This window comes from Caretta caretta, chromosome 8 (assembly GCF_965140235.1).
Source record: "Caretta caretta isolate rCarCar2 chromosome 8, rCarCar1.hap1, whole genome shotgun sequence".
Classification (NCBI taxonomy): domain Eukaryota; kingdom Metazoa; phylum Chordata; order Testudines; family Cheloniidae; genus Caretta; species Caretta caretta.
Window position 1 is genome coordinate 105,817,983 of NC_134213.1, and position 20,975 is coordinate 105,838,957.

At 57.7% G+C, this 20,975-nt stretch overlaps 2 protein-coding genes across 7 annotated transcripts; one reads left to right on the forward strand and one right to left on the reverse strand.

The window, feature by feature from the left end:
- Positions 1-7: 7 nt before the first annotated feature.
- On the forward strand, positions 8-14,523 carry MUTYH (mutY DNA glycosylase). 6 transcript variants are annotated; one of them, XM_048862256.2, is made up of 17 exons: positions 8-482; positions 1,478-1,593; positions 3,045-3,178; positions 4,551-4,644; positions 5,151-5,224; positions 5,398-5,439; positions 5,543-5,614; positions 5,843-5,956; positions 6,427-6,524; positions 7,518-7,662; positions 9,055-9,142; positions 9,762-9,956; positions 11,942-12,087; positions 12,529-12,702; positions 13,010-13,060; positions 13,299-13,470; positions 13,975-14,523. In XM_048862256.2, the coding sequence occupies exons 2-16, from the start codon at positions 1,485-1,487 to the stop codon at positions 13,422-13,424; spliced, it is 1,662 nt and encodes a 553-aa protein (XP_048718213.1). In that variant the 5' UTR covers positions 8-482; positions 1,478-1,484; the 3' UTR covers positions 13,425-13,470; positions 13,975-14,523. The 6 variants fall into 6 exon arrangements, 5 of the variants coding, with proteins under 5 accessions (XP_048718213.1, XP_048718212.1, XP_048718214.1 ...); XM_048862255.2 differs by having other exon boundaries at positions 14,316-14,523; XM_048862257.2 differs by having other exon boundaries at positions 14,337-14,523.
- A 963-nt stretch (positions 14,524-15,486) lies between these two features.
- On the reverse strand, positions 15,487-19,332 carry HPDL (4-hydroxyphenylpyruvate dioxygenase like). The gene is made up of 2 exons (XM_048862265.2): positions 19,193-19,332; positions 15,487-17,925 (listed from the first exon to the last, which is right to left on the reverse strand). Exon 2 carries the CDS (start codon positions 17,895-17,897, stop codon positions 16,653-16,655), a length of 1,245 nt encoding a protein of 414 aa, XP_048718222.2. The 5' UTR covers positions 17,898-17,925; positions 19,193-19,332; the 3' UTR covers positions 15,487-16,652.
- Positions 19,333-20,975: the final 1,643 nt, after the last annotated feature.

Below are 20,975 nucleotides of genomic sequence, written 5' to 3' on the forward strand. Positions count from 1 at the left end.
TGCCCGGGCAAGCGCCTGTCCCCGGCTCACTCCACCCGCCGCTCTGCGCCCTCAAGGCCGCTCCCGAGCGGCGGCTCCGCGCGCGCGGCCACGCGCCGCACGCTCCTAGGCCGACGAGCGTTTTTGTTTATCAGGCGTTTGGAAAGGGCAGCCCCGAGTCCGAGCGGGGTCCTTGTGAGAGACTGGACGGGGGAGGAGCCCGGTCTTCTCGGACACGCTGATTGGCTAGTAACCGCTGATCCCGCCTCGTCGGCTGATAGGCCAGACCTGTCGTGGATCGTCCACACGAGACGAGAGGTACTGGGCGCGAGGCGGCTCCCGGGGCCGCGCTCTGATTGGCTCCTGCGCGCCCGGGAGCGGGCTCTGATTGGGCCGCGCGAGAGCGAAGCGGGTCCCCGGGGAAGCAGGGCGCGCGGGGTGAGTGCGGTAAGGGAAGGCTCCGCGCGCGCGGCACTGTCCGGAGGCTCCCGCCAGCGTGCGAGGTGCGCGAGGTGTCCGGTTCAAACCCCCCCCCCCACGGGGTGTCCGGTTCACCCCCCCCACGGCATGTCCGGTTCAACCGCCCCCCATGGGGTGCACGAGGTGTCCGGTTCAAACCCCCCCCCCCGCCCCACGAGGTGTCCGGTTCACCCCCCCCCCACGGCATGTCCGGTTCAACCGCCCCCCACGGGGTGCACGAGGTGTCCGGTTCAAACCCCCCCCCCGCCCCACGGGGTGTCCGGTTCACCCCCCCCCCCCCCCACGGCATGTCCGGTTCAACCGCCCCCCACGGGGTGCACGAGGTGTCCGGTTCAAACCCCCCCCCACGAGGTGTCCGGTTCAACCCCCCCCCACGGGGTGCACGAGGTGTCCGGTTCAACGCCCCCCCCCCCCACGAGGTGTCCGGTTCAACCCCCCTACACAGACATCAGGTACACGGAGTGTCCGGTTCACATGCACACGAGGTGCATGGGGTGTCCAGTTAAACCCCCCCCTCCCCCCACACACACAACCGGGGTGTCCAGTTCACTGCTCCTCCCGCACGGGTTGCCCTGTCCCCGCCTCCCCCCCCCCCCCCCCGCCATGATACGCTTGCCTACCTTCCAGGATTGGCCTGGAGTCTCCAAGAATTAAAGAATAACCTTTAATTAAAGAGCATACCATGTGATTCAATCTCCAGGAGTATGTCTAACCAAAATTGGCAACTCTCCCCCCCATGAGGTGCGCGGGGTGCCCGGTTCTCACACACACGCACCACGAGGTTCATAGGGTGTCCGGGTCCCACCACCCTCCCATGAGGTGCACATGGTGCCCGGGTGTCCCGTCCCGTCCCCGTCCCCGCAGCTTGCAGGGTGGCAGTGGGAGGGCGTGTGGTGTCCGTGGTCCTGTGGGGAGGTTGGAGTTCTGGGAGTGGAGAGTTATTGCAGCAGATGCTGAGGATGTGAGGGCCTTTGAGGGGGTCACCATAACAGTACCCCATTCGCTCTTTTTTCCTCAGCCTGGCGATGAGTAAACTCCGGGCAGCAGGTCGCAGCGGGCGGGGACTCCAGCAGGGCGCAGGGGATGTGAGGAAATCCCCAAGGAGGTGCAGAGAGAATGTATCATCCCATAAAGGTGAAACGCTTCAGCTACAAGGATCTTAGGGACACTGCAGTAAGGGTGACACCATGACGATAGGCACAGTGTGAACAGCTAGACACATACCAAACAAGATCAGGAATGAGCCTGGGTGCAAAGGGACACAGGCAAATAAACACATATTTTATAAATAAAACGTTTTCCATCATTGGGACTGCACGTTATTCAGTCTGACCATTGAATATATTAATTCACTGCTGATCCTAATATTCTACACTTGTACAGCACCTTCCATTGCCATTCTCAATGGAGTCCAACTCTCTGGACTCAAACCTGCACCTTTCAATGCTAAAATGGCATTGTGAAGCTCCTTGTTTCTTGTCTCTCAGTAACTGCAGCTTAGCTGTGCTCAGTTTACAAGTACATATACATTTCCTCTAACTGCCAGGCCTGCAAAATCACCTTTGTGACGTGAGAATCAATCTGAGCTTTTTCTTCTTCATGCGTTAGCAATGACCAAGATTTCACAAGGTGAGCTTGGTTAACTACTCTGCTGATGTTGTGTGAGAAGGCTAGATTGCAGTTTCCTCATACAGAGGTGGGTGAGTTCTGCAGGGCTAAGAGCAGTAACAGGTAATTGAAAGTTTACTTTAGTCACTGAAATCAGACGACTTGGCCCTGATACACGCAGGGAGTTGACAGTCACGTTTTCAGAGGCATACAACATTTTAACCATAAGTTCATGCTGCTTCTTTTTTTCAACACTGTTTGTTGTTGCACTTCCAAAAATAGACTGGCTGGTTTCTGGTCAGTTTCTCTGCCTCCTTCTCTGCTGGCCCCATGTTGTTTGTGTGGGCTTCCTCACCCCTGACGTAAACTCTACACTCTGTAGTAGACATGATAGTTGAAATCTCTTTGCCAGAAGCTTATTTTGGTTAACGCATTCAGTGGAGGACAGAGAATACAGGCATCGAAGTGTGTACTAGTTAAGTGTTGGCCTGCTCCAAGTTGTATGAGACATATGGAAAAACAGTTCCTGCCCTGATGAACATACAGTCTATGAGACGACAAGATGCAATGGGAGACTCAGCTAAGGGTGGTAAATTAGAGGAACTTTTTTTTTTTCTAATCTGACACATCTCTCCACTTCCGTAATGTTTAGGAGGGGAAAGCATTTGATGAGGGCCAGTATTTGTGAAGTAGGCTGGTAGAAGTGAGGCTTTAGGGGCGAATTTGAGATTGTAGAGGTCTTGCGCACTGGGACCGGGTGAATCTTAGAAACAGCTGGTGAAATCGTTTTGGGGCCACACACCCTTCAGGGTCTAGTGCAGGCTTCTCCAGGCTATTTTCCTTGTTTCTAGTGGTTTGTGTAATCTGATGGAAAGACCTCCTTTGCCTCAGTAATGAAAGGGCAGCCAAGCCCTCCCCCACCAGCTCCTTTAACCACTGGTCCTGTCTTCTGACTGGCATTTAATGTCTCCTTGCAGACGTGCTACCTCCAGTGTCTGCCCAACAGTCTGCGTACCATCTCTTCAGCCACCCGGCAGAAATCAAGGCCTTTCGGAAGAATTTGCTTGCCTGGTACGACAAATGCAAGCGCGACCTTCCCTGGAGGAAATTGGTACGGCAGGAGTGGGTCACCACAATACGTGGTTGGGTTCCCCCAGTTTAAAAGATGCTGCCCTGATGACCAAAGCACTGTCTTCCCCTATGAACCTGTCAGATTGCATTGAAACTGAAGGGGCATCTAAAATCAGATTGTATCTTCCTCCACTAATGTGGTTTGTTTCCTTCAACTTGGTCCTACCTGAAACTAGACAGGTCAGTTTCACTGTGTGTTTCTAGTCAGTGTCAGCTTTTCATCCTTGGTCTCATCTATTGGGTTTGAGCTTCTAGTGCTGCAGGAAGGTTTTTATTTGTCCTTAGCCGCTGACTGTTTGCTTGCCTGTTAGTTTGTATTCCCTTGTTGCTGCAGAATGTTCTGTTGTTCCCACTCTGTGCCAGCCCAGGCTCTCACCTCTGTCCTTGCTAAGCCCACAGCGGTGAATGGTGACAGTGGATTTGCCTGTTCCATGGTGGAATGGCTGGTGTGGTCAGAGGTGAACTTTAGCTGCTATGCTGAGAATTGTATGGGGCCACCATTGTCCCATTTAAAAATCTCCGGTGCTGGTACCTGTGTGCAGGGTGGGGTGGGGATGTCCTCAGGGAAGGTTTCTCTGTTGGGATTCTAAACTTTCAGGATAAACTTTAGCTGGAGAAGTGTCGAAGAAAATGTATGAAATCCCTCATGCCAAGATCAAGAGAGATTGCAGCCAATTTTGTGTTGGCTTTCAATTGGTCAGACCAAATTCAGCATTAACGGAAACTTTTGGGGGCCAATCTTTTCTTTAATTAGTATCTAAACAGCGTATAGAAGACAGGTAGTTGCTCACCTTTTCTTATTTGCATATGCAAATATGTGTTTTGCGTGTGTTTATGCAAATATTTCCTGTGCATCTTAGGCCCCATTGGATGAAAAAATAACCCTAGTCCTGACTCTCTAACATGGTTGGGCATCTGACCTTCCTAAGAAACTCTGCAAGAACAAAGTGCTTTCCAAGGAAGGTTTTGGTTAGAGCTGTTTTCAGGTGGCCAGTAGCAGCTTGAAGCTGCAGATCCCAGGTCTCCTGGGAGTCATATAACTCCTCCCATTTAAGGAGCTCTTATATCTAAATTGAGTTACACTTACAAATTTTGTCCTCTGCCAGTATTTGAACCAGGGCTCAGATATCAAACACTGCCCAAGAGGAGCTGCTCTCTGCAAGCTAACTGGTGTCATTCCAAATGCTGGTGGCATCTCACCAGTGCTAAATTTGACTCTCTCTCTTGAGTGCAAATTACCCTATCCGAACAAGGTGTGCATCTCCTTTCCTTTTCCCCATTGCTCCCTGAGCAGGGTCCAGAGCTGAGAGCTCTGTCCTCTCCCCTGAAATTCTCTCTGCCGTCTCTTTCAGGCTGCAAGCGAATCAGATACTAACAGAAGAGCATATGCAGGTGAGACAGAGAGAACACAGGCTGTCTGCTTGGGCTTCTTTTCTCAGAGAGAAGGTTTGTCACGGCGTGTCATCTGTGTCTAGCACTGCAGTGTTAGCAGGGTGCATTGTGGGGGATTGCAGCTTCACTGTGGAGAAAAATACTCGGAACAAATCACGCTGCTCTCCCAAAACCAGACGCAGCCCAAAACTCCTCTAGACTCTTTCTGAAAGAGGCCAGCAGCGTGGCACTTGCAAGGACCTAGCATCACAGGGATGAAGCTGGACAATGATGGTGCTGCCTCCTTAGGCTCAAACGGCCTGGTCTGAGAGATGCATGGGAGCAGCATGACACAAATGGGGAGAAAACTGGTGGCCAATGGATCTTCTGGGCAGTAACTTTGGATACGTCAGTGGCCCCAATTCTAAGCCTGCTTCAGGTGTAAGGGACTAGTGCAAGCCATGGGAGGCTCCGCCTTCCCCCCCAGAGAGACCTTGTGCAAAGGGACAGGGCAAAGTGTTGAATTGGGAGGGGGCCTTCCAGTCCACCATGATGCTCTTGCTTTTCCTTTGTGCCTGCAGTGTGGGTGTCGGAGATCATGCTCCAGCAGACGCAGGTGGCAACGGTGATTGACTTTTACAACAGGTGGATGCAGGTGATTGTCCTTTGTCTCCTCCTCCCACGCCCAGAGCCCTGAATTTCTGAGGGTGTCTGAAACCTCGGCCATTGCATGTCTTGTCCCCAGCCTGCGGGTCAGCCATGCGTTCGTCGCATTCTGCAGACCCGTCCTGTGCCAGCGAACAAACCTCTGTTTCCTTTGCAATGTAGAAATGGCCGACGCTGCAGGCACTCGCCAAAGCTTCCCTGGAGGTGAGAATCCCCCATGGCAGGGGCCTGAAAACACCCCCATTGATCTTTAATCCCGGGCCCTTTGCGACTAGTCGTAACCCCTGGCTGTGTGTCTTGGGAACAGGACGTGAATGAGCTGTGGGCAGGACTTGGCTACTACTCGCGAGGGAAGCGGCTGCAGGAAGCAGCACAGAAGGTATCCTGGTAGGGGGTAGTTGTGGAGGGATGGGGTATTTCCTACATTCCCTCCTCTCCATGCTAGTGCCCGCTGGCTGGTGAGCGGGAAAGCCCGGTGCCACGGCTCCGTCCCCAGATTTTAGCCAAAAGCTCCAGAGTGGAGTGTGGCTGATTTGCCCCACTCACGTTGGGAGACACCAGGTCCCTGCTGTTTCATGTGGATTCCCGTTTATCCCTCTCCCCTCAGGTGGTTTCCGAGCGGGCAGGTCAGATGCCCGGGACGGCCGAGGAGCTGCAGAAGCTTCTGCCGGGAGTGGGGAGATACACAGCAGGAGCCATTGCCTCCATCTCCTACGGGCAGGTGAGGAGAGACCCGGCGCTGTCCGTGTGCCCGCATTGCCGCAGGTGTGTCAGGCTGTGCTGGCCTTGGGGTCTGTTGGGTTTCACGGGCGCCTCAGCCGACGGGAGGTTTGGGGAATGTGCCTCTCCCTGTGGCTGCTGTTAGCCGCCCATGGCCCCTCTTGCCCCAGGGCAGTTCAAGTTCTAGAACTTGCAAAGTTCCTCCTGCCTCGCTGAAAGCTGGGATCTCCCGGGGGGATCTGGGCACTGAGAGGAGCCTTGTGCTGCTGCTTGGGCACTGGGAGGCCAGACCAGCTCCAGCCATCCGTGGTGCACTCTTGGCCTGGGGATTGCTGGTCCTCCATGGGGGAGGCTGGTCCCTCCAGTTACCCCTCCCTGGGACCGGCCTGGCCGACTGCCCTCCCTTCCTAGGGGCACGAGCACGCACGTTTCCTGAGATGGTGACCGCGGCTCTTCCGTCTCATGGGCCAGGTGACGGGAGTGGTGGATGGGAACGTGATTCGAGTCCTGTGCCGGGTCCGATGCATCGGCGCTGACTCCAGCAGCCCGGCTGTCGCCAACAGACTCTGGTAGGGGATTTTTCTTGTCCCAGGAGGTGAGGGCGGGTTGTAATACAAACAGGAGTAAAGTACACCAGGGTGGCCTGGGGGGATCGGTCATGGGAGACAGCTTTTCACCTCTGCTTACCAGGTCGTTGGGACAGTCAGTTGCCTTGCAGCCCAGACAAGCACTAGCCCAGTGAGCAGGAAGTCGCTCCCTTGCAGGTCCATACAGGGCATAGGCAGGGATTGGATCAGCCCTGGAGATGAAATCCCCACCTCCCCCCGGCTGCAGTACAGGATCGTGCCGATGGGTGTGTGCAGCAGCCTAGTCCCCTAGGCAGCACAGGAGACCAGAACTTGCCGAGTACTGTCCAAGCGCCAGCGAGAACTGTCACAGGAGCGGCTGCGTCGCTAAGCAGGGGCTGGGATTCTCAGCCAGTCTAAGCGGAGGAAGAGCCTGCGTGGGGTGGCTGCACCTGGCTTTCGGGGGTCACTGACCAGTCGCATGCTCTCAGGTGCTCGGTGCGGTGAGAGGCGTCTTGGAGAGTGTGGGCTTGCGGCCGTGTCTGCTCGTTGCACCAGGGGTTCCCTGGCTCTACAAGCCAATGCCAGCTGCCTCTAACTGCCATGAAGGGACTTGGGGTGCGGAGCCCCCGATCTCCATTGTCAGAGAGAGCCATCACTGGGATGAGGCTGCGGGGGGGTCCTGGCCCTGTGACTCCAAGTGGCTCTAGTAAGGTAGGAAGAGGGATCCTGAGCACTAGTCATGCTAGCCCAACATACTAGAACAGGAGCAAGCCCCAGTGGCCAAGAATGGCCTGAGCCCCCTCCGCCCTGGGTCTAGCTGGTATCAAGGTTCTGAGCCTCTCCCCAGCTGCGGCGAGGGCGAGTGAGTGCCTGTTTGGGGAGGGCTGTTCCTCTTCCCAGCTCATGGGACCTGCCCCCTGTGTGTTGTAAGGAACGCTCCTCTGGCTAACCATGCCTGCCCAGCCTGCCACTTCTCGCTGCTCTTTGTCGTAGGGATTTGGCCAATGCTCTGGTAGATCCAGCCCGGCCAGGGGATTTTAACCAAGCCATGATGGAGCTGGGAGCTACTGTGTGTACCCCCAGGGCCCCACTGTGCATGGAGTGTCCTGTGAAACACCACTGCAGGGCGAGTTGCCGGGTAAGTATTGTGCTTTCCTGCATTCAGCTCAATCCCAGTAGGTCAGTGGTCTGTATGTAAACCCCACACTTCATAAAAATGTGTGCTGTTAGGAAGGGTGGGGACCCACCACCTCCCTCTGGACCCCGAGCAAGTCACTTCCCTGCATTGGGATTCCTCCGAGACGGCTTTCCCCTCAGCTTCCCAAGAGCTCACTTTGACTCCAGATTCCGTCACAGATTTCTCACCTGGATTTGTGCTGGAAATGGCCCAACTTGATTATCATACACATTGTAAGGAGAGTGATCAATTTAGATAAGCTATTACCAGCAGGACAGTGGGGTGGGAGGAGGTATTGTTTCATATTCTCTGTGTGTATATAAAGTCTGCTGCAGTTTCCACGGTATACATCTGATGAAGTGAGCTGTAGCTCACGAAAGCTCATGCTCAAATAAATTGGTTAGTCTCTAAGGTGCCACAAGTACTCCTTTTCTTTGTACTAGGATATAGAACAAACATTGCTTGTCTTTGGCAAGTTCTCTATTAGCTAATGCCAAAGCTGACTTTGGCTTTGCAAAGGGTCATGAGATACTCAGCGTGAGTGAACAGAATTGTAGTAAGACCATAATACATTCAGTTAACATAACTTCCCAACACACATATAAAATGAGTATTATATTAATACTGTGTACATAATACCCAGACTATGCCTAACTATATGTATTGGCCAATAGCATCTTCTGGAAAGGCATCCAATCTTGATTTAGAGACATCAAGAGATAGAGACCCCACCGCATCCCTTGGTAGTTTGCTCCAGTGGTAAATCACCCTCACTGTTAAAAACTTGTGCCCTGTTTCTCATTTGAAACTTCTCGCTCCCTTTTACCTGGCCTTCCCCGGTTCCCCTCTCCCCATGGGGTTTACCCCCCTTGGATGTATTGCGTACAAATTCCCAGACCTGTTCACACGTGGGCCAAGCTCTCTTCTGACTCGTGGCCGCAGTGTCTTCGGGTATCCACGTCTTGTGACATCTCATCAGGGGGCAGTTTGTGGCTGGTGCCAAATGCAATATGTGCTGCCAGGTTTGAAATGGCATAAGAACGGCCATAGTGGGTCAGACTAACGGTTCATCTAGCCCTGTATCCTGTCTGCCAGCAGTGGCTGGGGCCTGATGCTTCCGAGGGAATGAACAGAACAGGGAGATTTCGAGTGATCCATCCCCTGTCATCCAGTCCCAGCCTCTGGCAGTCAGAGGTTTAGGGACACCCAGAGTGTGGAGCTGCATCGCTGGCCCTCTTGGCTAATAGCCATTGCTGGACCTGTCCTCCATGAACTCGTTATCTAATGGTGATAGGGTTCCGGGGCGGGGGAGTTCCAGCTGAGACCTGTAGCTGACCCTGTCCTCTTTTGCAGGTGGAGAAGGAGCTGGAATTTGCCTCCAGGAGACTGCTGGGACAAGCTGCCTCCAGTTTCCCCCAGGCGCCTGACCTAGAGGAGTGTGGTAGGTGCTGGCCGGGGATCCCCACCTCTCACTGTGCTCTCGAGGCTCAGCCTCATATGGAGAGCACCTCTTGACCCCTTAGCCCCAGGTGAGCTCTGAGCCGGCGGGGAAGCCTCGCCCTGAGGCACAGAGCTCTGGGGGCAGCGCGGCGATAGGCTGTTAGAGCGGCAGGGGCCAGGCGGTGCTGCCGTGAACAGTAGGACTCCTGATGGACTCCCCTGCTGGCCCGTGCAGCTGGGGAGCCCCAGCTCTGCTGGGTTACACTATGGGGATTAGTGTCGCATGGAGGCTGGTTTGGGATGTGGGGGTGGGAACATGCAGTGACTTACACGCAGGAAGGAGACGTTAAGGGAGAGCTTCTGTTGCCCAACTTCTAGGGGGTCCCCCCCAACACCTCCTTGGGGCACCTCATCTGGCTGATCCTGGGCTGAGATGGTGCCTTCTCCTTGGGAGCCCCATGACCAGCTGCTGGAGGAGCTGCTCTCGGTGCTGGGGTAAATGCATCAGCAGCAGGCCCTCTCATGCCGTGAGCAGGGCAGGGGTGCAGCCCTTGAGCGCCAGGTCTGATGGGGGCCGGTGCAGTGACAGGGACTGACCCGCTGCCGTGTCTGATTCACAGCCGCTGCCGCCACAGGCATCTGCTCCTTGTGCCCCCCTGCCTCGGAGCCCTGGGACAGCAGCCTTGGCGTGGCCAACTTCCCCAGGAGAGCTGCCAAGAAGCAGCCCCGGGCGGAGCGGACGGCCACGTGTGTGCTGGAGAGGAGAGGCCACCGCAGGGAGCCGGAGTACCTGATCGTGCAGAGACCCAGCTCCGGTAACTCGGGTGTGCGCCAGGGTGGAGATGGAAAGGGAGACTGGGGTGGGGGGAGTTGGTGTCTGTGGGAACGGAAGACTCGCTGCCCCGTGGGAGTGGGAATGCTGGGGGGCAGGGCTTACTCATCCCAGGGGGCCAGTGCGAGAAAAAGCACCTCACTGCTGACTGACCTCGACAGGCATCAAACTCCCACAGCCAGCCCTCCTTGGCTAGGGGGAGGCGGGAGGGAGCGTGGGAAGGATCCCTATGGGGGGACCCCTGCTTGGAGCTCTGGCCGGATTAGAGAGGTGAGCATCTGAAAAAAACAACCCAGAAACGTCCAGGAAAAAAATGGTTCTTTCCTAAGGCCCGATACGGGAAAATTGGAAAGAAACTGGTGAGATGAAGTGTGTGCTCTGAGTCAACAGGGACAGGATTACGAGGGGGATGCTGTTACTGACGTGATCAGGACAGATCTATTTCCATACTTCTTCTGTGCCCAGAAGACAGAACCTTCCTTTAGGTTTACAACAAGACTGGTGCGTTCTGTGCTCTGTATTTTATACAGTAAAAGCTGTTTTATCCAGCACTTCACCAGCCGGAAAGCTCTATAAACCAGCATTTCTGATCTTCCTTAAAATCCTGGTTTTTAGTCCGGTTGGTGCAGGGCCAGCAGGGGGTTGGAGCACAGGCTCTGGGAGGGAGTTTGGGTGCGGGGCGGGGGGTGCAGGGTGCTGGATCCAGGGGCCGCTCACCTTGGGCGGCTCTCCACAAGCGGTGACCTGTCCGGCCGCTCCTACGCGGAGGCACAGCAGGTAGCTCTGCACGTTACCCCTGCCCCTGTCCCGAGCTCTGCAGCTCCCATTGGCTGGGAACCGTGGCCAATGGGAGCTGCGGGGGTGGAGGCAGCGCGCGGAGCCAACCGAGGTGAGCAGCCCCTGAATCCGGCCCCACCTACCCCCTCCCGCTGCCCCACATCCCCACCCCAACCCCCTCCCTCTTAGTTAACCTGCATTTTTCACTTATCGGCACCCCCCTTCCCCCAACATGCTGGATAAAACCGCTTTTACTGTATATTTTTTTCCTATTTGGCAACAGGCAAAAAACAATACCTGTAAGTACCTTCGTGTGCAGCTACAGTCCCTCCCCAATGCTAGGTATATTTGTCATTGTTATTTGAATCAAAGCTAAAGAATTTATACTTCTTTATTTCATAAACATACCAAACAGGACTTTCTCATGTGCTAACTAAATTGTACTTAATACATTTTGCGTTCTTAAAAAAGTAAATAAAGTTTAGTTTTGATTAACAAATAACTACTTCAGATCTTTTTCCCCTCAAAGTTCCACTTTTTTCCCACCCCTCTCCCCAATGGGTTTTTTCCCCATGGCTTCAAAATTTCCATAAATTGTCCATCCCCAGTCTGGATACAGCAGCGTAGGTGGAGGAGCTGTGCCGTGCCTGACAGTGCAGCCGTTATGTCAGTAACGATCCTGGCTGCTGAGCAGGAGGGGTGATCAGTGGTCACGGTGCCCCAGATCCAGCCACTGGCAGCACGACAGCTCCCCAGTGCCTTGGGCTATCTTCGGGGGCTCCTTGCACCCAGCTTCCTGGGCCTGAACCTGCTGCCTCTTCCCCTCTCGCTTCTTGTCTGTTTGGCAGAGACTTTACAACAGCAGTTTAGCCCCCAGGATCGACGGCTTGAGCCCTGTGCCTGGTCTGAGCAATACCCTCAGGCACCTCGTGTTGCAATTGGCAACTGGGGTGGAGGTAATCAGAGGGACGTGATCTTGAAGGGACAATATCCCGCGGCCAGCCAGGGCAGGAAACGCTTGGACGGGCCAGTCGAGACGCTCTGCCCCAAAAGGCTTTTCCAAGTCCTGACCCTGGCCTGTGAGCAGAGGAACGTTGGGCCCTGGGTGTGGTGGGAACACAGCGCCCTTTGGAGATGGAAATCTGGCTGTGCCGAATGTGGCCTGGCTGCCCATTCCTTGCTCTCTCCCAGGCTTGCTGGCGGGGCTGTGGGAGTTTCCCAGCCTGCCCTGGGGGCCGGAGCAGAAGGAGAAGCAGCAGACGGAAGCGCTGTTGGGTCACGTTCAGGCCTGGGCCGGAGAAGCCGTGGCCAGAGGATGCCTGCGGTATGTTGGAGAGGTAAACAGGGCCACGCGTCCGTCCTGGGGTGGGTAAAGGGTTCGTGGCGAATGGGGCAGCTGACGGGAGTGCAGACCGGGCCTGCCATAGGTCCAGGGCATCGGGGGACAGATGGGGAGGAGCTGCGGTGCTGGGCTCTGAAGCAAGTCCTCCGCCTGCAGCCAGGAAGATTATGCCCAAGATGCGTCGGCTGAGGGCCAGGAGGCCAGGAAGCGGTGCTAGGGAGTGGCAGAGCAGAGGGTCCCTGGTGCCCTCGCCTGGTTGGTTGTTCTGCTCTGCTCCCCCATTATAACCCCCTTACAGCCCCTCCCCAGCTACTGTCACCCTGTTGCTGAGTGTGGACGGCGCTCGGCTTGCTTGTGGTGCAGCCAGAGGGGTGCGCCGTCGAGCAGCAAGCGTTTCCCCCACCTGGGACTGCAGATCTTTTCCTCTGCATTCCAGGTCGGCCATGTCTTCTCCCACATTCACCAGACGTACGTGGTCTATTCGCTGCTCCTGGGCGGGGACCCCGAGATGGCCTCAGGCGGGCGGGACAAGGAGCTGGAGCGGCCAGCGTTCCGGTGGGTGACGCAGGCCGAGTTCCAGAAATCGGCTGTTTCCACTGCTATGAAGAAGGTACTCGACCCCACCCCCTGGGATCCCTGGGAGTGCGGGGAGGGGCTGAGCCCTGTGCATCCCCCACAGGACTCCTGGGAGTAGCAGGGAGAGAGCTAAGCTTTTGCATCCCCCCGCTTGGGATTGCTGGGAGGGAGAGGGGCTCAGCCCTGCACAGGCCCTGCCCCCACTAGGGTCACATGAAAAGGGGCTGGGGGCCAGCCTGGCATGTCCCCCTCGAGCTGTGGGAAGGGGCTTGTGGCGTGTCTCCACCCTCCAGTGCTGTCTCTCCAGGGGTTAGCCCAGCTCTGTCTTGTGCTTCCCCTAGGTCTGGAAGGTGTTCGAGCAGCAGAGCTGTGAGGGGAGGGGGCCTGGCAAGGTGAGTGCGTCCGCATCTGCGAGGAGGCAGCTGAAGCCGCCTGGGCCGGCCCTGGAGCCCGCAGCCCCCCCATCGTGCAGGGCAGGTTTCCCCATGATGCTGTGCTTCCCCATGATGTCAGTCTCCAGCTCCCCCCGGGCATTGTCCTCCTCTGGGGCTGTCAGCTGGGGGGCCCCCCCCATCCTTACCAGGCTCCCCAGGCCAACAGCAGTAACCCCACTTGTGTCCATCCCTGTAGGGCTGCAAGCGGAAACGGGGCGCTGATCCCTTGCACGCCGGCCAGCTGAAGGTGGAAGCAGACTGCAGCCGCCCCCTAAGGCAGCTCTCCCTTGAGGCCTTTCTCAAGGCCCCCACTGGGGAATGACTGCAGCCTCCTGCTCCGGCTGGACCCGCTCAGACTGCACCCAACGGTGAGGCCCGTCTGGAGGGGAGGGAGGCTCCATACTCTGCATTGCTTGGGCTGTTCTGTCCCCCCCAACCAGCTGGCAGCTCCACCAGGCCTGCAGTGACTGGCACCCGGCTGTCGGGGGCAACACCGAGTCATGTAGACTCAGCCCACGTAGGAGGCCCCCCACAGTCCGTTGTTCCCTGCACGTCTTTCATCCAGCCAGCCCCCTGCAGAGGGACCCCCTCTAGTGCAGGCTCACTTGTGTTACCACCATCCCCACAGACCACTTCCCTTCCCCCTGGAGGCTCCCGCCCTGCAGAGCCCTTAGCAGCGAGAGAGGGATGCCACACGACAGTGGGGACGTGGGGTGGAGTGAGGAACCTGCACCTGCCTGGAGCGGTCTGCCTGCATTACATGGGGAATTACAGGGGACGTCCTGCTGGCGTGATAGCCTGGGGCCTGGACTTCTCTGCTCATCCCCAGGGCAGATACAGCATGGGGGTCTGACTGTTTCTGAACCCTGCAGATGCATGTCCACTGAGAACTGGGCCGGGCTCTTGGCTCGCTTCCAGGGCCACCGAGCGGCTGTTAGGTGGGGCTGGTCTGGCTCAAGCCAGCATCAGGTGAATGTCTCTCCGCCCGAAGGCGCGATACGTTATTCCCTGTGGGGACAAGATCTGGGGCCCCCGCTGCAGCCAGGGACAGTTCTGTCCAGTCAGGGCATCCCAGCGTTCTGGCAGGTGCTGTTCGTGGCCGGGGTTGCCCCTTCACGGGTGAGGGAAGCCGATACTCCCACTGTCTCCTGAGTAATGGGGGAATCCACGGCTCTAGATGCAGGACAAAGTGGAACTACTGTATTTCCAACAGCTGCCCGTCTCCTCCCACCAGCCCCGTCCTGCTGCTCCTGGGACATGGAGGGTCATGAGACCCAGCAGAGCCAGAGGGCGATGTCGGATGCCGTGGGGCAGTTTGCTGCTGGCCCTGCCTCGTACGTTGGCTCCTTTTCCACCTGCTTTTACTCACTCTCACAGCTGAGGTTTTAATAAATCTGAACTTTTTCTACAAGCTTTTAAAAGCAGATTTTGGCTCCATTTCTTTGTAGCCACCTCCGGAAACATGCTCCGGCAGCGCCGCAAAAGGGGATGCGAAGGGCCTGGCCCCAGCTACCAGGCAGAGGTTGCTGGGTGACCACTGGAGCCATGGTGATGGACAGGAGGGGGTGGGAGATAAGTGCAGGAAATGGGGCACCGGTGGTATGAGCAGCAGGGAAGGAGCTTCGTGTGCCCTGAGTGCCACCTTTTTTTATAGAGCACGATCACCCAGTGGCTCCATCCCACCTGTGGGCAGCCTGGCAGTGCCCCTCGAGCAGCCTGCCTAGGGTAGAGCGGATCTGCAAAAACCGATCGGCGGTGGCACCCGCTGGCAAAGGGCAGGAATTTTCTGCTGAATGCATTTAGCTCAAACCGGGCAACATTTTGGGGCCAAATCGTTTCCTCGCCAAAAAATGCCATGTGGGTTGACCTGATCTGCTTTGGAAGTGGGTCAAGCTGAATCAGAGTATCCAGACAGAGAGCTAGGCCAGAGTCCTTAGTCCAGTCAATTTCCCATCTAGACAAGCCCTTAGGGTCCCTCAGTGAAAAACCCCAGTCCCCATCCTTGGGGGCTGTTAACGTGAGCACCTCTGCTGGTCAGCTGTGGTGGTGTAGCAGAGGTGGACTGGGTGGGAGCTGGGCCTGACATCAAAGAGATCTGCATAGGGCCCCAGCAGCACCCCTCAGGACACCCAGACACTAGCTCGGTGCTCAGATGCAGTTTGAACTCCGTGGCAATCCCCGCTAAGCAGGCAGGCCGCCCTCTCCCGCGCTAGCCAGGGTGTCCTTCAGCCACAGCCCCTCGGAGGCGCATTGCAGGGCTCTGCGCTGGGGTTGAGCTACTTGGTAGCACAGACCTGACTCTGCAGAAGCGATCATGTGAGTAAATGACACGCCAGGGTGCGGCCCACCTCCTACCGCCAGCAACAGGTCACGGAACCGGGAAAATCAGTTTTCAGTTTAATGACTAAATTCAAGTGAACAATAAGGCACTCACCCGTAAGCGAGTATCCACTCGCAGCGAGAGCGGCAGGAGTGTGAGGGAAACCCTGGCTGGGGGAGAGTCTTGTAAATCAGGCTGAAAACCATGAACCGAACAAGACCGAGGGAACAGCTCATTCACGAGGGGCGGGTGCCTGGCTGCAGGGAGAGCCAATGTACTGGCCCCGGTGGGGACACCACACGCACGCTCCAGCCAGGGGATTGGCACGTGGCGTGTGGGGAAAGGGAGAGGATTCCCCGGCAGCTGCCTTTGGAGAGCTAAATCCCTGCAGAGCCACTTGGGAAGCCTCAGTGCAAAGTGAGTGAGCAGGGAGGGGGAACTGTCCTGCCCTGGAGGGGAAGAGGGTGGAGCAGACAGGACGTGGGATCTCCAGTGGCCAGCTCCTCAGAGAGACGCCCCTCAGCCCCATGGCCCATCCAAAGGCTTACAAACATGACTAGTGCTGAGATTAATGCAGAGCCAGTTCTCAGGCCAGCTGGGATATCTGCTCCCAGGGATGCGCCCTCCCTGCCATTCACCCCGTCATTCCCATTTGACTCTGCCTCCCACCCACCCCAGCCCTGTTGCTGCCACCTTCCACCCCAGGGGTGGCGCAGCGGTTGCTGGGCTCACGGTCCCTAAATCCACCCATAAAGCTTGTGGGGTCCAAAGCTGCAGGATGAACGTTGGCAGTAAATCCAGCTGCTGGCCAGGGAGCAGGAAATCAGAATGAGCCAATCCAGCCGTGCCGTGGGAGGGTTGGCAGAGTGGGGCTGGGGGAGGGGCCAGGGTTTGTCTCTGGGGTGGGAACAGTTGAACTGCCCCATGAATCCCACCCATCAAGGCACACAGCGTGTCCCAGGGAGCTTTTAAGTAGCTTCCACCCTCCCGTTCTCTGACCGAACAGCTGGTCTGGGTCTGTCCCCTCCCTCCCTCCCACCAGGGCAGGGCCATCACCTGGGGATGGAGCACTGGGTCCACCACTAGCCTGTCAGTGCAGCTCCCTGGGCAGCCAGCTCCCGTCACTCAGGGGAGCGTTGGCCTCCCATCGTTCCCCAGCAGGAGCGGATGGCCCCGCTGTGCGACCCAGCCCACCAGGGGAGAAGGCGAGGCAGGCGGGGGGGGGGTTCCCTACTCCTTGTCCAGATAGGCCTGCACGGATTTCCACAGGGCCCGGATGTTGCCCTCTCCAAATCCTGCGGCTCCCCGACGCTCAATCAGCTCCAGGAAGAAGGTCTCCTCGGGGAAGATGGGCTTGGTGAAGATTTGCATCAGGTACCTCCTCTGGCGCGGGCTGGAGCCCCTGCCACCTCCCTCCCTGTCCCCAGCCAGCTCACCGTCCAGCAGGATGCCATGCTGGGACAGGAGCCGGGGGTCCTGCCCAGCCTCCCAGATCTCCTCTGCTTTGCCCGCCTCGCTGTAGTAGGCCCGGGGGGGCTCGACGAACTGCACACCGGCCTCCGCCAGGGCCCGGGCCGTGGAGACGATGTCCGCGGTGTAGAGCCCAACGTGCTGGATTCCAGCTCCCCCGTGCTGCTCCAGGAAGGTGTCCACCTGGTTCTTCCCTGGCTCCGGCAGGGACTCGGCCAGGACGAACTTGCAGTCGTCAGCCAGCCCGGGCTCGCTGCCCTTCCCGTACCGCATGGCGGTGAGCCGCAGCCCCACGCCACGCCCGCGGATCCGGTAGCCCTCGGCCGCGTCCTCCTGCCTGTTGATGACGAAGCGCTGGAAGCCGAAGCAGTGCTGGTACCAGTCCAGCACGGCCTGGGTACTGCCCCGCGAGCAGGCGTAGGTGATGTGATCGAAGTGCGTGGCCTCAGCCGGGTCCCGCGGCCCCTTGGGGACGTCCCCAGCGGTGCGGAAGCCAGGCAGGAACGCCCCCCGGTAGCGGGAGCGATCCAGCAGGGTGTGGCTGATGTTCCCCACGACGGATCTCACCACGCAGTAGGTGACGGAGCCATCGTCGTCCGTCACGTCGGTGGGCGGGATCGCCAGGGGGCAGCCCCGCTCCTGGAGGCGTCGGGAGACGCTGGGTACATCCTGCACCTCGAAGCACACGTTGGAGGCCGTGCTCACGGGGCGCGAGGGGCTGACGTCGTAGAGGAATTCCCCGTCGCCGTGGCCCAGCGGGGGCTGCTGAGCCGGAGCGGGCCGGGTGGGGTCGGACGGGAACGTGTGGGCCGGGGGGGCCTCCCCCAGCCTCTCATTGACGAGGAAGACAGCAGCTCCTTTGCGGAGAGCCAGCTGCCGGGCACACGCCGTCACCCGCGATGCGAACAGGTGAAAGCGGAACTTGTCCACCAGGTCGCTGACCAGGCCCGTCCCGGCGGGGACGTGGAAGGCGATGTGGGACAGCCGGCTCAGAGGGGCAGCCATGGCGCAGTGGGGTCAGACCCGCTGAACTCTGCGAGAGAGAGAGAGAGACTAGAGCATATAGCCCAGCACCCAGGAGGGAGCGAATCAGTCCCCATTGTGCTGTATGGGCCTGGGGCTCTCTGCTGCCCCTGCTGGGGACAGAATCAGCCCCCAATGTTTTTCAGGCCCCCCCGCAATGCCAATTAATATAGGGGACGCTGACATCTTGCCTGCTGCACAGAAGCAGCCAGTATTAATGTCAAAGGAAGGAAACCCCCCCCCTCGCCCCACTTCAGCTGATGCAAGCACTCCTGATGAGGACGCGCACTCCTGCCGTGTGGACATGGGGGCTGTCACCACTGCACTCCAGGACCGTGTCCAACTTCCCAGCAGCAGCTTGAAACCCACCAGCACAGCCGCTTTCAACCCTTTCCTTTGCGGACCCTGACAACATTTCGACTGGAGGCGCAGACCCTTTGGGAAATCTTGGACACCATCTGCGGACCCCCATGCAGAACCACCGACAGAAACACACCGCACTAAATGTTACCAGTGCGGTTCTGATTCTGCCCAGCAGAGAGCAGCGCTATTCATACACATGGGACCGTAATCTGAAATTTAAAACTAATAATAAACAGCAGGGACTGTCTCTTACTCTGCATTCATTCTACGGCGTCCAGCCCAGTTATTACTTTGCATTATGGTAGGGCCTAGCAGCCTCAGCCACGGACCACAACGGGGCCCAGATTTCAGATGTAGTCTCTAGAAGCAACCACACTACAAATCATGATAAAATCCCAACTTTCCCCCCTCCGCTTCCCTCCCAGGGCGTCTTGTCTTTCCAGAGTCTCCTGCTCTGACTGGAAGCTCTTTGGTGAGGGACTGTCTGTCTAGGGCAGCGGTTTGCAACCTTTTTTCATGTGCGGGCCCCTAAAAATTTTCGACTGGAGGTGCGGCCCCCATTGGACATCTTAGACACTGTCTGTAGACCCCCACGGGTCCACGGACCACCAGTTGAAAAGCACCGTCCTGGTGTGTCTCGCACAGCTCAAATGACAGTATCAATCCGTAACAGACACTGATTCATCCAGCTTCACCATGGCCTCCTGCTTCCTTGGGTCAATGAAATCAACGCTGATTCCCACCCCCGCCCAAACCGGGGGTCTTTCCATCACCAGTGCCTTTGATCAGACTGGCTCCGCCACCCCCCTCCTGACTTGCACAGGCTGGTCCTGCTGGGAGCTCATTCACTGCAAAGCCAGGATCTGTGCATGTCTCCGCTCGCCTGACCCGCTCAGCATCCCTTACCACCTCACCTGTGATGAAGTACCAAAGCCCGGCAATCGCTGGTGTCATGCCTGGCTGCCTAGGCGAGGGCCAGCACTCACAGGGCAGCCCCAGCCACGTGCTGCAGGCAGAGAGCAAAGAGGAAATGCCAGGGAAAGAGCCATTCTGCGGCACAGGGCAGGGGAGGACAGGCAGGAAATGGAACAGGCTGAGTGTGTTCCCCCCCCCTCCCCCCAGCCTTGCAAGGAGATGGCTCAGGCCCAAGTTTAAAGGGCCCCAGGGTGAGGGCGCTGGCTGGCTTGGGCGGGGGAGAATTGAGAAAGAAACAACCCAGGTAGAAAATGGAGCTTGAAAAGAAATCTGTGCCCAGGATTATACAATGGGGCGGCCTGGGCTCGCAGGGGGCTGGACTCAGGGCCCAAGGATGATCCTTCCTGCTCGGATTGGATGTTGTTCCCAATAAGCTGAGTTTCCTGGTTATAATACACCTGTTATGCCGGGAGGTACCAGTGAAATCCTGCCCGGCTGCCCCAGTATAAGAACAAGGTTCACATTCAGAGCGGCAGATTGGAAGAACAAGAGAACAGGTGTTAGCAGGGACGTGGACTCATAGCCCCAACAGGGGATCGGGTTTAAATGGAAATGTAGGAAAATGAGCTGGGGGGGGGGTGTCGCTGCCCTCTTGTGGTTGGAATTGCGACTGCTCAACTGTGTGCTATAGACCCTGCACTGCTACCAGCTAGGGGAGATTCTCCTTTAGCCCACGTGGTGGGGGGCTTGGAGGGCCGATGCTTCCAGAGTAGGAGGCGCTGAGTCCCAATGGAGGTCTGAGTGGCCCTGCAGCCTGGCAAAGGGGTTGGCAGGTTGGGGAAGCGATGGATTTATTGTCCCAGTGACTGTCAGACTCCCCCATGGCGTTGGTGTTGGGTGCTCTGGCTGCTCGGGGCGGATGGAGCTGGAAGGAGAAAGCCGAGGGGTTGCACCCGCCATTAGCAGGAGCCGCGAGGGCTTGTTCTTAAGGCAGCGGTAGAGGGTGTTACGGAGGAGTAAGCAGCTTTATTGAGAGGCTAAAGCCCTGTCTGGATCTGGCTAGTTACCCCTTCTGCGCTGCGGCGCTGCTGGTGGGGTGGAGCAGGGGTGGGGCAGGGGACCGCTGTGGTAGGGGGCCTGCTCCTATTAGTGGTGGGGCTCGCTCAGTGGATTGTATGGTGGGGTCAAGCCATTCGAATGCTCTGGGAGTCAGGGTGGCCCTGGCAGGGGAGCTGGGCCTGTCCTGAGACAGACCTTTGACATTCCCCCCAGCTCTTGCTCCTGCTCTGAGATCTGGGGGGACTGGGGTTCATTGGAGATGCTGACTGCACTAGGGCAAGCCAGAGTAGATACAGCTCACCTCAGTTCTGACCTGAAGCTCCCAACCCCTGCTCTGCAAGGCCAGTGCTGGGTTCCCCTCCCCCAGCTCTGAAAATGCCCCTCCTGCGACCCATAGCCCCCCTTCTGTTTGCACCCTGGCCTCCACCACCCAGCTCGAGGCAGCTCCGGTTTGACCTACAGCCTCTGTGCTGCTTAGGCCAAGCAATGGGCACCAGCCATGCTGACCTGCGAGGCGGTTTCCACTTGGCCCTGGTTCTGCTGGGGCCGGGGCCCTGGGAGCACATGGCAGCACGTACTGGCCCGTGCTCAATGATTAATCCGAGCCTGGACTGAGCCGCGGCACCTCTGGGCCTGGCAGCCCCGAGCCCCCCGGCCTTGCCACAGCAGTTATGAAAGTAACAGAACTCGCTCACGCCCTGCCCCGGTTTCAGGACGAATTAA

What these genes read in the sequence shown, in the direction of transcription:
- HPDL (XM_048862265.2), bottom strand. Translation starts at nt 17,897, where the DNA reads ATGGCTGCCCCTCTGAGCCGGCTGTCCCACATCGCCTTCCACGTCCCC.
- MUTYH (XM_048862254.2), top strand. Translation starts at nt 1,485, where the DNA reads ATGAGTAAACTCCGGGCAGCAGGTCGCAGCGGGCGGGGACTCCAGCAG. An exon ending in TCGCCAAAGCTTCCCTGGAG is followed by an intron (nt 5,440 to 5,542) that starts GTGAGAATCCCC and finishes TCTTGGGAACAG; the next exon opens with GACGTGAATGAGCTGTGGGC. An exon ending in GCCTGCGGTATGTTGGAGAG is followed by an intron (nt 12,088 to 12,528) that starts GTAAACAGGGCC and finishes TCTGCATTCCAG; the next exon opens with GTCGGCCATGTCTTCTCCCA.